The following is a 14,632-nucleotide window of genomic DNA, read 5'->3' as shown; positions in this document are numbered from 1 at the left end:
TAGGAATCATGATAAATTACAATTGCTTGCCAAGATAAGAATATAAAATAAAAACTTAAAATAATAATGAATTGCATAATGGGAAGATGTTGTTATAGGCTTTGCTGCCAGATACTTTGGACCAACAATTGTAAAAAAGCCATTTCCTCGTCTGTTTTCTTCATTATCGAAAATGGAAAACATGAGTTTGGATTCAAAGGTAACGGATACCGGTCCAAATAGAAAGCAGATTTCACTTTAATATAAAGCTCATCGTTTTTCAAAAAGTTAAACCGGGAGTTTGTTGTATAATGCGGATAGAATTACACTATTGAAAATTGTATAAAAAATCTTATATTGCAAAGTAGGTTTATCTATCTATCTAAATAGAAGGAAGAGTTCGTATCAATGTATGGCTTAAGAAGTTTTTATAAATCGAATTTCATTATCGAAAATCAGATGTAACATAATCGCTTCATCCGTTCTCAACAATCAGATAAATCCGTTCATGGTCAAAATAGAAAGCAGATTTCACTTCAGTATTCGTCTCGTCGCTTATACACCGGTTTTGAGGTGAAAAAGGAGACCGGATCTGATATTAAAATGGCGACAAGTTTTGTTTAAGTGCTGTCGTCCTTAATTCGTCAACAAAGTGAAGTAAGACACCTCTGTCCTGATCTTCAATATTTGAAGGCTTCGTTGCGAATATAGTAGCTATGAAAAATTCCAAATTCTTGTTCCATTACCCTAAGCTTTATAAAGTTTACCACTATAACAAATTATCTAAACAATGTCATGAGACTGTACGTGTTTCCGATTCGCAAATTGTTTTCATTACGAAATTGAAAATTCTTTAACCTGGATAATAGTAATAGTAAAACATTGAATGTAGTACTAAATACCTATGACATCATCAAAATCGCGTGACCATACAAGCTGATTACTTTATGCCCTATGACAAATAATGAGAGAACACACTTGTAGTCTAGATATTTACATCATTTATTACTGTAACCATAACCATGTAGAACTTAGTCAAAATATGCCAATGTGCCCTAAAACAAAAGAAAAATTATCCATATCGAATTTCCCCATTGAGATTTTTCTCTAAGTGCTACTAAAAGGAAACTAGTTAGAACTTAACTACGTCAGACATGCCCTGCTTCCGTAGTGGGTATTCTATTTTGTGGTCGTCTTCGACTTAAGTCACGGCAATGATCATTCACTCTATCATTTCCAGTGACGTCAAATATCCAAATTAGCTAAAGCGACTTAAGTAAGCAACTTCCTAAACGTTGAAACACGAGTAAACCAGCCAACCAGTATTGTTTGCAAGTCAGCCAGCAAGGCGAGCAGACCCTAGAAACAGAATACAATAGATACCATTTGAAATACACAAAATTATTAGATATTCCATAGCAAAGTGAAACGGGGCATACGCGTAAGAGACAGTCTACACGTGGGTAAAATATCACATTAAAAACTACAACAAGCTAAAATTTAACACGTGTTTTTACAAAAACAAAAAAACTCTAAACAAATATTTATTTAATTAATAATTTTCAATAAACTACGATCATTAGCATCGACACTCATTAGACGACATATTGGAGTATCAAACAAACTAGAGAAATGTTAAGCACAGCCACAATAACCGGATCTATATCCGCACGTTTGGGTTTTTTTGTATATTCATATTATCGATGTTAGAATAAGAAACCTATAAATGTCAATATTTAAAATTTGGAGCAATAAAAAATAAATTAAATTAAATATTACTGAATACGTAAAAAGCTTAATATCCCAATTTTATTGAATACTTCAGTTAGTATACAACGCATCAAAATTCTAACTCGTATTCTGTAGATATAATCCCAAATTATTTGCTATTTCGATTACTTTTAACATTTCGTTGGCATCAATGTATCGTCAATAGTCCATCAATGATATCTGAATAACAGAGCTCACCGAGGTAATCGTAATTCATAAAGGATGAGTACATGGTGAAATGTGGGATATTCTTACAGAAATAAGTTACTTTTGCAGGCGAACGAATCGTTTCATGTCGATTTTGAATTATATGAACATGTCAGCCCATAGTTAGGCTGAAGGGATAAAGCATGTGTGCGTATACTTGATGTAAAACCTTTAACTATTTTAAATAATGTCACGTATACGCACTCTGTAGACTGGACTAAGGTTGCGTATAATTTATATTATTTTTTATTCTTTATGAAAAAATAAAAGTAAACAAATTGAAGTTTAATTTTACGTTTTCCAAATTAATATTATCAAAATGTCTGCATTCTGTATACTTCAGTAAAAACGTTGTAATGCCTTGTCCATTTTCCACTACACAATTTAATAAAATGTTTTCTGGAGATATTTCCAGATGTGTAAAATTATGACATTTCTATATATATAAACAAACATTTTCTTGGTGTTATAATCGAATGTTAATAAAAATTTTAATTAATATTGAAAACTACAATGACCATCTTATCATTGTAAAACGACGCCATTTGACGTTTCATCAATTAATAGCGCCTACTAAAGCATTTCTGGGCAGAGTTAGCACACCATTGGCTGATCAATAAAGGTTCATAGACAGTGTTTTCTAGCCTGTGTTGGTACGTCTAATATAACAGAAAAGCCAATTTTAATGTATCATCACAGTCCATATTTGAAAAATAATGTTAATAGAAATAAAATCTAAATATAATTAATAAAAATTTAATTCAGACAACACTAACAGTTGCCGAGAATTAAGGAAATTGCTATTGTGTTTAGTCTATACATATGTATATATGAAATCAGATAAGGCAGAAGGCATACCTAATGCGATCAGTATATAAATGGACCAATGGATGCCGGTCAAATTTACATATAAATCCAAGTTACTTTAGAGTTTTTTTTTTTTTTTTTTTTGAAACACCAACTTCATATCGGCAGTAACGTAATCAGAGATTGTCCGAGGAGCATTTTTTGAGTTTTCTACTGTTAAAAAGTTGTATACGTCGAAAACGTCATATACCTGTATAAAACGTAGTACATGTCAATAATACCCAGCAAAAAAAATTTGGAAGTTCTTCTCAAGACACAACTTTAAAAGAACTTCCAAAAATGCCCTCCCAAAGATGTTCTTAATTTTAACTGCGCAGGAAGTTAATTTTTCTAACTCGCTTTTGTCGTATTTTTAATAGGAAATTAATTTTTTTTTTGTTTCAAAAAGGGTTACGATTAAGAATTAATAAAATGGTACAAATTATTTAAATTTTGCCGAAAAAAATGCTAAATCATTTCTATAAAAATTGCGAATTTTTGAAAATATTTGATGAAAAACGTTCCAGACAAGTGTTATAAATGCATTAAAAAATCATAAAAAAATTAAAAAATATTTATTTGTCAAAACATCACAAAATTTCTTAATTCACATCCAAAACACAGAATTCGCCACACATCTTAAGAAGTGAAGCGAATTCAGTGCAGTTGAAATGGTGGACATCCGTCCTATGATTAAATTCATCGCTTCTGCGACAATTTGGCACCACTTCCGTATCCAAAAAGAAAATTTTCACTACTTTTTTGGCGACGCTTTTTTTGCTGGGCACCTATAGAATCCTTAGATTTGATTTCAAAAACTAGTTTTAATATCCTGAGTTATGTAAACGTTATTTTGAACTATTTAAGATTTTTTTATAATAATATTTTGAAAGTTTTACTCACATGCAATTTTCCCAATTTGCAGGCATAAATTGTTATAGCAAAAATTGGATTTAGGTATAACGTATGGGCATGCAAAATACCAACCACACAGATTAAAATTTTTAATAACTCAGAATTTAATACGGCTATCTGAAATCCAACTGACAGTAGTACGCCTATTTTTACTACTTTTTATAAGGTTAGGTTAGGTTAAAGTGGCAGCCCGATTAAGATTCAGGCTCACTTAGACTATTCAGTCCATTGTGATACCACATTAACTAAAAGTACCTATTACATATGGGCACTTCTAGTTTTAACCATTGAACCTACTCGATTATTTTCTTCTGTTGAACCAACCAGATTGTTCCAAAAACATTAGCAGACTGCTTAAGTTAACGTTTTCCAGGTCCGCCAGTAATCTGAAGCTATATGCCCCTAAAATTTGCTTACGCCTTACACAAAATGCAGGACACTCACACAAGAGGTGTTTTATTGATTCCTTTTCCTCCGCATCATGACAGCTCATACAATAGTCATTATACTTCGCACCAATAGTTTTTGCAAAATCGCCTATCAGGCAGCGACCCGTTATAGCAGATATCAGGAGTAATATCTGGCGTCTCGAGAACACTAGCATATCTAGTGTGCGGTTTAAGTTTAAATGGGGCCATATTTGCTTGGTGTCGTTACAAACCTTACAATTCTCCCATCGAGCATTTGCCATCATGACAGCCTTCTCACGCAGTAAGAGCTTGCAGGTAGCCATAGGCATACCAACAGATTCTAGTTCCCCTGGAATATGTAAGGTAATTCCTAGCCTTGCTAGCTCATCTGCTTCGCAGTTCCCCGGTATGTTCCTATGACCAGGCACCCATATTAGGTGAATATTGTGCTGCTCAGCCATCTCATTGAGAGATTTGCGGCAGTCGATGGCCGTTTTCGAGTTGAGGAACACAGAGTCTAAGGATTTTATTGCAGGTTGACTGTCTGAGTATATACTTTTTATAAAGAAAAGGCATTCTCAAATCAAGTAAAACATAAATGGTTCTAAAAAAACGTACACTGTACAAAAAATACTTATATTGCAAAAAACTAAGAATTTTACGAAGTTTAGCATTTTCTTTTAATGAAAATTCATTTTTTTATAATGAAAAGGTAAATACAAAAATTATAAAAAAAAGTACGAAATAAACGGTTCTAAAACAAGTGTACTATACAAATTCTTATATTGTCAATAACTAAATATTTTCAGAAGGTTTACGACGTTTTTGACATATGGTAAAATACGTCGTAAATGTATGTCAAATACCTTACAGTTTACGACAGACCCTCTCTGAACGTAATGAAGTTATACGCTATAAATACGTCCTCCTCCCGAAATAAAGTAATGTTTTTTACAGAAAATTATAAGAAATATTTCCATCAGATTTTCTTAAATTGAGAGATCAGACCCACTCGGAAAATATCAAATTCCATAAAAACAAAAAAAAAAAAAAACAAGTAATCCTACAACCCACAATCTTCACTAAAATTAAAATTTTAAGCCTAGCTCCAGCTATACCGCTACAGTTTCGTGATGGAATTTGATGATGTCGCTCCAAAGCTCAATATCCGACACACTAACATAATTGAAGTCATTAAAATCGAAGTCACGTTTCAAAGGTGCCGCTTATATGTTTCCGAATGCTAAATATTTCTACGTTAAGTATACATCAGTACTTATCAGTGAACTTACTATTTAGGATTTGGTCTATAGATTTATCATTTGCATATTAACAAATTAGCATATTTATTATTATGTCTTTATTACAGATGTACGATAAAATCGCTTATATAGTGGGCGAAAGTAGTTTTAATGGCTGAGTTTTTATTACAAAGTTAAAGAAGAAAATGTTTGATTTTTAAAATGTTGTGTTAATGGTTAAATTATTTAATTGATAACTTTGGCCACAGACAAATTTCAATTTTAATAAATTAAACCCTGCATATCTTATGCAAAAGAAAATCCTCAAATCATTAGGCTTACCTTTTTAACTTGATTGCTTGGAGTTTGTACATCTGAATCCCATTCGGAACTTAGATCATCACTCGATGCATAGCCATAATCTCTGGGCAAGGGAACCTCCAGAAATGAACGCGAATATTGTGCATAACCAGGACACAAATTGTTTGCACCATGTGGTGAGGGTGAGCGGCGATTTAGCAAGGAATGCTTTCGCAGAGAAGCTATTGTTTCACTCGACTCAAAAAGGCTCTTTGGAGGTATCATTATGGTAGGAGTAGGTGGAGGGGTCTTCGGTATGGCTCCCGCATGTGAGGGTGCTGTAGAAGCTACTATTGGCATACCATGTGCCTGGGCAAAAGCCATACTAACTTTACGGCCATGCAAAGAACTACTCGATGTCTTCTTGCGTAAAGTTTTCTTTGGAAGTTGGGGTGAAGGTGGAAGTTTGACCATCGTCTCCGATGTATCGGCTTCGTCTGCTTCCTTTTCATCATCATCTTCGTCATCTTCAATGGTGGTATGATTATCCTCTTCGTCATCTTCATCCGACACCTTATTAGCGCTATTCTGGGGCACATTCGGTACAATGTCCGGAATGTCCATGGTGGGCTTATTGCCATTGATAATCTCTCGTTGTTTTTGTTCTTCATCCTCGAATTTCATATTATTGATTTCTTCTGGAGGAACTTCGGGGAAATGTAATAGCTTGACGGTGATCTTTTTACCAGCCTCATTGTAATAGACTTCTTTGGCACTCATTTTGTCAAAGTCTTCATAAATTCTCACTTGGGGAAAAGCACATAAAGACATTTTCTCAGGCAGCATAACAGTCAAAATTTCGTAGGCTCAATGGAAATAGAGACCATTTTAACCTCAGAGATTTTCTTATCAAAAAATTACTTTTAACACAAAATCCTAGAGTTGTGAATAAATGACGACCATTAAATGGATACGAATCTCTTCAAGGCAATTTATTTTGTAATCTTTTTTCATACACATGTATACCTAGGTAAAACCACTCTTGTAACTATTTCTTTCGATGAATGAATCACTGATTAGATTTATAAAAATAAAATTCATTTTAACTGTTGCAAAGGTAAAGAAACTTGAATTTTGTACTCGTTTTCATGTGACATGAAAACCTACCTTTCGAATTATATAATTATTGCATTTGCGTCATTAGAATTTTAATTATCCCAATTAAGCAATGTAAAAAAACTTTCAATACACCACAACATATTCTAAGTATTTCCAATTAATTTGAAATTGTTTGAAAATTCTACAGTGTCTAATTTTTTTTTGGCCCCCATCTATATCAGTTACCATTCATTGAGTTGGTGATTTAGTTTTTTGTTTTCTTTTAAAATTTTATTGCAAAATCTCGCGAATAGCTTTGAAACGCTATCAAGCGTATTATTGACGCATAAATTAGCCATTAATTTACAAAATGCACTGAAATTCAATGAGGCTTTTTATGTTCTTAGATGATAGATTTTGTTTTCTACTGAAAAATGTAATAAACCACACACTATGGACTAACGAGTCATTGACACGATAGATTTGTTGAGAGAAAACTTAAAATACAAACATTCAAGTAGATTAGGTTTTATTAGTAGTTTTTTTTTACTTCAGACTCATTTAGACAATGTGGTCCACTGTGATACCAAAATAACTAATGAAAAATATTCTAGGTAAATGTCCAGTTTTTACGGTTACTGCCTATGTACAATTTTTGATTTTAGTCCACACTTTTTCGCTAGGGCAAGGCTAGACTAGAGTTGTGCTAGGTCTTTCTTCAATATTGAGATAAATGTCCACACTTCTATCCAATATAATACCAAAGTAATTTGCACACTCATTAAAGGATATTTCAATGTCCCCTTTGGAGATGAGCTTAACTATGGAAGTCTAATCCTAACAGGTTGGCTGATAAGTCCCCGGTCTGACGCATAGACGGCGTCGCTAGTATTAAATGCATATTATTTTTATATAGTACCAACCTTCAAATGATTCGTGTCAACATTTGACGTCTGTAAGTCAATTAGTTTGTGAGATAGAGCGTCTTTTGTGAAGCAACTTTTGTTATTGTGAAAAAATGGAATAAAAAGGAATTTCGTGTTTTGATAAAATACTGTTTTCTGAAGGGAAAAATACGGTGGAAGCAAAAACTTGGCTTCATAATGAGTTTCCGGACTCTGCCCCAGGGAAATCAACAATAAATGAATGGTATGCAAAGTTCAAGCGTGGTGAAATGAGCACGGAGGACGGTGAACGCAGTGGACGCCCGAAAGAGGTGGTTGCCGACGAAAACATCAAAAAAATCCACAAAATGATTTTGAATGACCGTAAAATGAAGTTGATAGAGATAGCAGAGGCCTTAAAGATATCAAAGGAACGTGGTGGTCATATCATTCATCAATATTTGGATATGCGGAAGCTCTGTGAAAAATGGGTGCCGCGCGAGCTCACATTTGACCAAAAACAACAATGTGTTGATGCTCCTGAACGGTGTTTGCAGCTGTTAACCATCACTACACTCCTGAGTCCAATCGAAAGTCGGCTGAGTGTACAGCGACCGGTGAACCGTCTCCGAAGCGTGGAAAGACTCAAAAGTCCGCTGGCAAAGTAATGGCCACTGTTTTTTGGGATGCGCATGGAATAATTTTTATCGATTATCTTGAGAAGGGAAAAACCATCAACAGTGACTATTATATGGCGTTATTGGAGCGTTTGAAGGTCGAAATCGCGGCAAAACGGCCCCATATGAAGATGAAAAAAGTGTTGTTCCACCAAGACAACGCCACCAACCGTACCACAAGTCATTGAGAACGATGGCAAAAATTCATTAATTGGGCTTCGAATTGCTTCCCCACCCACCGTATTCTCCAGATCTGGCCCAGCGACTTTTTCTTGTTCTCAGACCTCAAAAGGATGCTCGCAGGGAAAAAATTTAGCTGCAATGAAGAGGTGATCGCCGAAACTGAGGCCTATTTTGAGTCAAAACCGAAGGAGTACTACCAAAATGGTATCAAAAAATTGGAAGATCGTTATAATCGTTGTATCGCTCTTGAAGGCAACTATGTTGAATAATAAAAACGAATTTTGACAAAAAATGTGTTTTTCTTTGTTAGACCGGGGACTTATCAGCCAACCTATTATTTGTAGTACATAACTGTTCTGAACTTAAACCCAGACCATTTCTCAGTCATCCATGGAATTCGATATATGATAGTTCTATTTGTATCTAGAACATGTCTATTGATTGACAGAATCACAAATCTGCAAATGCCACCACTTTTATAATTTATATTTTTAACGAGAGCAAACGTCACAGAAAATATGATAAATCACCTCCTTGGAGATTGTCTCTGTTCACATAACATAGAATATTTGATTATCCTACAGTGGCTAAAATACGTCTCTTCGTTAGTAATTCGGTTCTCAGTTCCTTCATCTCTTAATCAACATCTAAAATTGTCAATTCATTTGTGTTGGAATTCGAATAGCTGTTATTGCATCAATTCCTAGAAGAATGAAACCCTTTTCTAATTGAAAATTTGCAAAAATTAATTAGATTCATTATCACTCAACAATTCTTGAAGATATACACCAAATGCTAACCATAAAAGTCTTAACAAGCAAACATTTTTCACCATATTTACTAGGTTTCAAAGTGGGCGTTTACAGACTAACAAATGTATTCATAGGAGTTTTGTCGTGACGTAGAATTCGGTTTCTTCTCCATAAATGAAAGACATTCAACCCACCTAAGAGCTAAATACACTTCTAAGTCCACACAAATATTTCGTTTTGCTAACCAAGCTTAAGGCAAGACAGTCAGAACTGTAATGCTTGAATGAATGGAGGCTTGGAAACTCTAGATACCAGAAAATGGTGTTGCGAATGCAAATCCAAAAAACAATTTGCTTAAGCCATTGACGTAAGATTCTTTACAGAATTGAACCATAGTTAATTTTATTCGTTTTCACATTTTGTGACTGGGTGGCTTTAATGTGGTCTTCATAATTATCGACAACAATATTCAGTGTGGTTGTTTATTTCAAATACCAACAACTGTCTAATTTAATTTAATTATGGAATATTTATAGCCATATTTGTAGCAAGAACTCGTATTGAATGATCTTTATTTAATAGGCCACTTTTAAGGTGAATGAAGTGGGCAATAGCCGTACTCGTTTTTTTTTTGGTAGTAACAATTCAAAATAAAAATATTCGAAATTTACGATAAAGATATATCAACAATTCGAGCATTCCGAATATATTTTTGTTTTCTACACTCTTTTTCTCCCCATAAAATATCAATAATTTGGTTACAGCTACGAGTTTTCTTCGAAACCTTAAATCACTAAATAATCATAAATGGATATGGATAGCTTTTTATTTTTAGCAAACTCATGAAAATTTTATTGTAAATTAAATTTTAATTATTTTGTTTACGTTGTACTTTGCAGTTTCATTGTTTTTACTTCAATTTGATTTGAATCGTTAAACACGAAAAAAAAATTAATATTCATCCCATCTCCAATGTTTATGAAAATTTCAGATTGATTGAATGTAAACATTTAAGTTTGGTATTTGCTATGAAAATATTCAACGGTTTTTTTTTGTGGGGCAAACAAAAAAAAAATATAGATACCATCTGATTAATTTGATGAAAGCAATGAATATTCATATATGCTGTATATATGAAAAATGAAATATTGATTCTTATACACCCTCACCAAATGGTGATATAATAATTGTGCATCCCTTCTAAAATTGACTTCTTTAATATCATGGAAAATCATTTCAGCTTATAATTAAATTTCGAATATTCTGAATGAGACCTACAACCCGATATAGTCCCTATACAAATCGTTATCCAAATTTTAATTATTGATAGAAATTCATTACCTAAATATATTCACGCTACTTTCAATCATACTGATTCCGCAATCGGTCAGACTCTATAATAATAAAAATCAACAGTAAACGGTTTTTTTTAAATAAAAATACTTCCTATAAATTCACTTTATTTACATAAATCTTAAATTATTCTTCATGCGAAATTTCTTAATACCAAGAATTTATTTAAAAACAACAAATATTAGCCATTTATATCATGCATTTTGGCATACGAATAATGTCAACAACATCATGTTTTAACACCATAAAACATTACAGTAAATGCCTTTTGGCTCAAAATGTGTGTTATCATAAATTTCAAATGACAACCAAAATAACTTTTACCAAATTAAGCCAAATAAATTGCACTTGAAGGCTTTTAATAAAGCCAAAGCAACAGACCAACGTCAGCAACATTTTGGTATTGGCAATGACGACAAACGGCAACTACTAACCATCCAGCAAACGCTGTTAGCCAAAGGCTCTAGAATCAGTTTGGAAACGATAAGAGTATTTTTAAAGCAAAAATAAGGCAATGTTTTCACATAGGTGCTATTTTGGCAACACTTGAGAATTGGACATCTTTCGATTGGAAACCAAAATCAAGAATTTTTATTTGCGTTGAAATTAGTTTTTGTTTTTCAATGTGGGTTATATAAATTAATTTGCCAGACACGTTTCATCCAATACCTCTAAATCGTAATAATCAAAATGTCTCATCGTTCGTAGTGGGGTAGTAATTTCAGCATGTGATCGATCGTACGTCTTCCATCGTTTGCCACTTCCAATTCAATATCTAACTGTTTATTTATTATTATTTTTATGTTTATATAGAAAATAATGGCCAGTTTTTATGTGAACGACATTTTGGCGTTATGGTTACCGGTCACATTAGCATTACCCCCTATATGGAAAAACGTCAGCGTAAAATGTGTAAATCATTGTACGTAAAGCACCAAAAAGTTATGGCTATGTCAAAAACCCCGACACCTAATATCACCCGGCTTTTTCTAACAAGAAGGAGGAACGATTGATAATTTCGGAAAAATATAAAGACATTTTTTTAAGAACATTTTAAACAAGCTGAGAAGCGGCAGTCCTATGAGCTATTGTTAGTAGAGGTGTGCGCTTGAGTGAAATTATTCTCACACTCAGACGCATTCACGAAGCAAAATATTTATTCACGCACGCTCACGCACAATACGTGTGGTAGCCACTCACATTTACTAAATGAAAACTAGTACTCACGCACGCTCACGCACGAACTACTTTTAAAGACTCACGCTCACGCACGATTCACAACAATTCACGTGACTCATGACAAATTCACGAGACTCACGACATTTTCCAACTGGGATGAGTAAAGGTAACAAAATTCTAGGATTTAGTTCGACAGCTAAATAATTTCAGTTAATATACAAGTAGGAATTTAATCTTGATTTTTTCGTGAGCGTAATTTTGCAGAAATTTTATTCTGCACATTCACGAACCGCTTTTATTTCTCACGCACGACATATTTATTTCAGTCCCATTCACACACATTCACGAGAGTTGCTTCAGATTTTGCTCACGACTCACGTGATTCACACGTGTCACGCTCTCACCTCTAATTGTTAGAATTGTATTCGGTATAAGCGCATTGACAATGGAGAAATATTACACCCAGAAAAATGCGAACCCACCATGAAAGAAAGTGTAGGTTTATTTTAGAAAATTTTAAATATTTTACTAAATTATAATTGCTAACTTTAAATAAGTTAATAATTTTTGTCAAATTGAAAAAAACATTAAAAAATAATATTTTTTTCAGTTGTTTAACAAAATTTCATATTTTGTAGGAAAAACTTGGAATTACAAATTGTTAAAATGTCTCTAGCGTTATATGAAGTTTAAGACAACCACAATTTGTGGAATATTTACTCATTTCAGAAACTTATGAACCCAAATTAAAGTAAACTTCACCCAATTTAGGAAACTATGAACTATTTTCAAATTTAGTAAAATTGTGTACTTCATTTGTATACAATTTATTTCTCATTTTTAGTTCACGCCTTTAAAGTAAGCAAAAAACTAATTAAAATAAATACAATTTTCTCACATTTGTCAAAAATGAACTAAAATCAACTAATTTCCATGAACTAAAATAAAGTTAAATCGGTTATAAAAATTTAAGAACTACAGTTTCGTTTCGTTTAGAGTGCTTTCTGATTTAAAAAGAATCGAATAAGTTAAAAATTTTTGTTTTCAGATCGAAATTAACATTAAACTTTTTAAAAGTACAAATATATTTATGAAGACTATTATATTTTGATCGAGTCTTGCCAAATAATGGATGGAAAAGATCCAAGAAATTGTTTGCAAATAATTTTATATTTCTAAATTAATTAATTTAAAAAAATAACCGTGATAACAAGCTGGTTTTCAACTTGAAAAGTGAACATAGTACTCAGCTTTAATGAAATTTTGTTTTTTTTTTTTCAGTATATATCAAACATTTTATGAACTAAACGTAGGTATATAGTTCAATAACGCTAAAGAAAATTTTCGTGCGATTCCCAAAAATAGTAAGAATGTACTATAGTAGGGATAAAATGGTCATGATTTGGCTCCAATGATTTTGTTCTTTACTTTTAGTTCACTTTTTCCTCTTGAGTGTAATTTCGAGAGTTGTATTTAAAAAGTACAACAGAGCATTAAATTTTCCGGGTTTTAACCTATGTGGAAATCTCAAAATGTGGAGTGCAATTTAGTTCAATTTTCGTACCAGGTAGTTTTCATTCTTCCTATGAAACAGTTTACTTTTTTCTGTGTACAATTTTCTTCTAATCTTATAGATTCAATAAATCTTTAGTACATTTGGATTATAAATATAATGTCTGGAAATAATTTTGTAATTAAAAAATACAACAGAGCATTAAATTTTCCTGGTTTTAACCTTTGTGGAAATCTCAAAATGTGGAGTGCAATTTAGTTCAATTTTCGTACGAGATAGTTCATTCTTCCTATGAAATAGTTTACTTTTTTCTGTGTACAACTTCCTTCTGATCTTATAGATTCAATAAATCTTTAGTAAATTTGGATTATAAATATAATGTCTGGAAATTATTATTTTTTTTTTTGTTAGAAAATAGCATCATATTCTAACATTAAGCAAATCGTTTAAAAACAATATTTAGCTACAGAATCGTATTAAAGGGCCGTAAATAGTACACTTGATTAGCATTTGGTGCACAGCATAATTAATTATTGGTATCACTATATAGGCAACAAAGAAATTAGATATAGCAAAATATGACAAAAAAAAGTTACAGCTTTGAAACACTGTGCACTCCGCCATTCTAATAGAATGCGGTTAAATCATATGAAATCAAGTATTATTATTTTTTTCGTACAGATACAAATGATGGTTTTTAATAACACTTAATACAAATTACGCAAGCATCCTTTACTATATATGACCTTGTAGAGATCTTGTGGTATTAATTGAATAAGATCGCATTACACTCTGTCTTGTGGTTTTTCATTAATAAACTCAAATGCGTATGAATACACTTCCTGAATATATTCCATAAAAAATCGTTTAAAGTTCAGAATCCAATTACTATTTCTTATATCACATTAGTCATAATTGAAAAGTACGGCGTCATTTTGGACTTGTCAACCGTTTCGATATAAATTCGTTTTACTTTACAGACAAAATCATATATAGAAAGTTATATATATACATTCAGTGCAACATTTTTCCCATCACAAAAAACACTTTACTTTGACATTATATATATCGGTAAGAGTTATGTATTTTGTTTCTGCCCCGCGAATCCTGGATGATGGAATAAAATTTTTAAATCCTTTGGATATATGAAGATAGCGTGGTGAAGCTCAACAAATGCCCAAAAAAACCAGGATTGACGCCTCGAAAGGTTATGCCACATTACTGAGGTAGTTATACAAATAAAATGTATAAAAAATGGTGGCATTCATCAATGAATAAATCCGAATCTATCTTTCTTATCAAAGATGTCTGTATCTTAATTAATG

General features: G+C 32.5%; 1 protein-coding gene across 3 annotated transcripts in view; it reads right to left on the bottom strand.

The window, feature by feature from the left end:
* The window catches only part of LOC142229476 (inositol-trisphosphate 3-kinase B-like), an 83,660-nt gene that overhangs the window by 18,383 nt on the left and 50,645 nt on the right, over positions 1-14,632 (bottom strand). Inside the window, exon 2 of one of the 3 annotated variants that reach the window (XM_075300035.1) lies at positions 5,711-6,604. The exons of the other annotated variants lie outside the window; for them this stretch is intronic. Within the exon in view, the coding sequence (XP_075156150.1) occupies positions 5,711-6,514 (804 nt within the window). The 5' untranslated portion in view covers positions 6,515-6,604. The remainder of the gene's footprint in view (positions 1-5,710; positions 6,605-14,632) is intronic. 3 annotated transcript variants of the gene reach the window in all.

Source organism: Haematobia irritans, chromosome 3 (genome assembly GCF_050003625.1).
Source record: "Haematobia irritans isolate KBUSLIRL chromosome 3, ASM5000362v1, whole genome shotgun sequence".
NCBI lineage: Eukaryota > Metazoa > Arthropoda > Insecta > Diptera > Muscidae > Haematobia > Haematobia irritans.
This window is presented reverse-complemented; position numbering and strand designations above follow the sequence as displayed.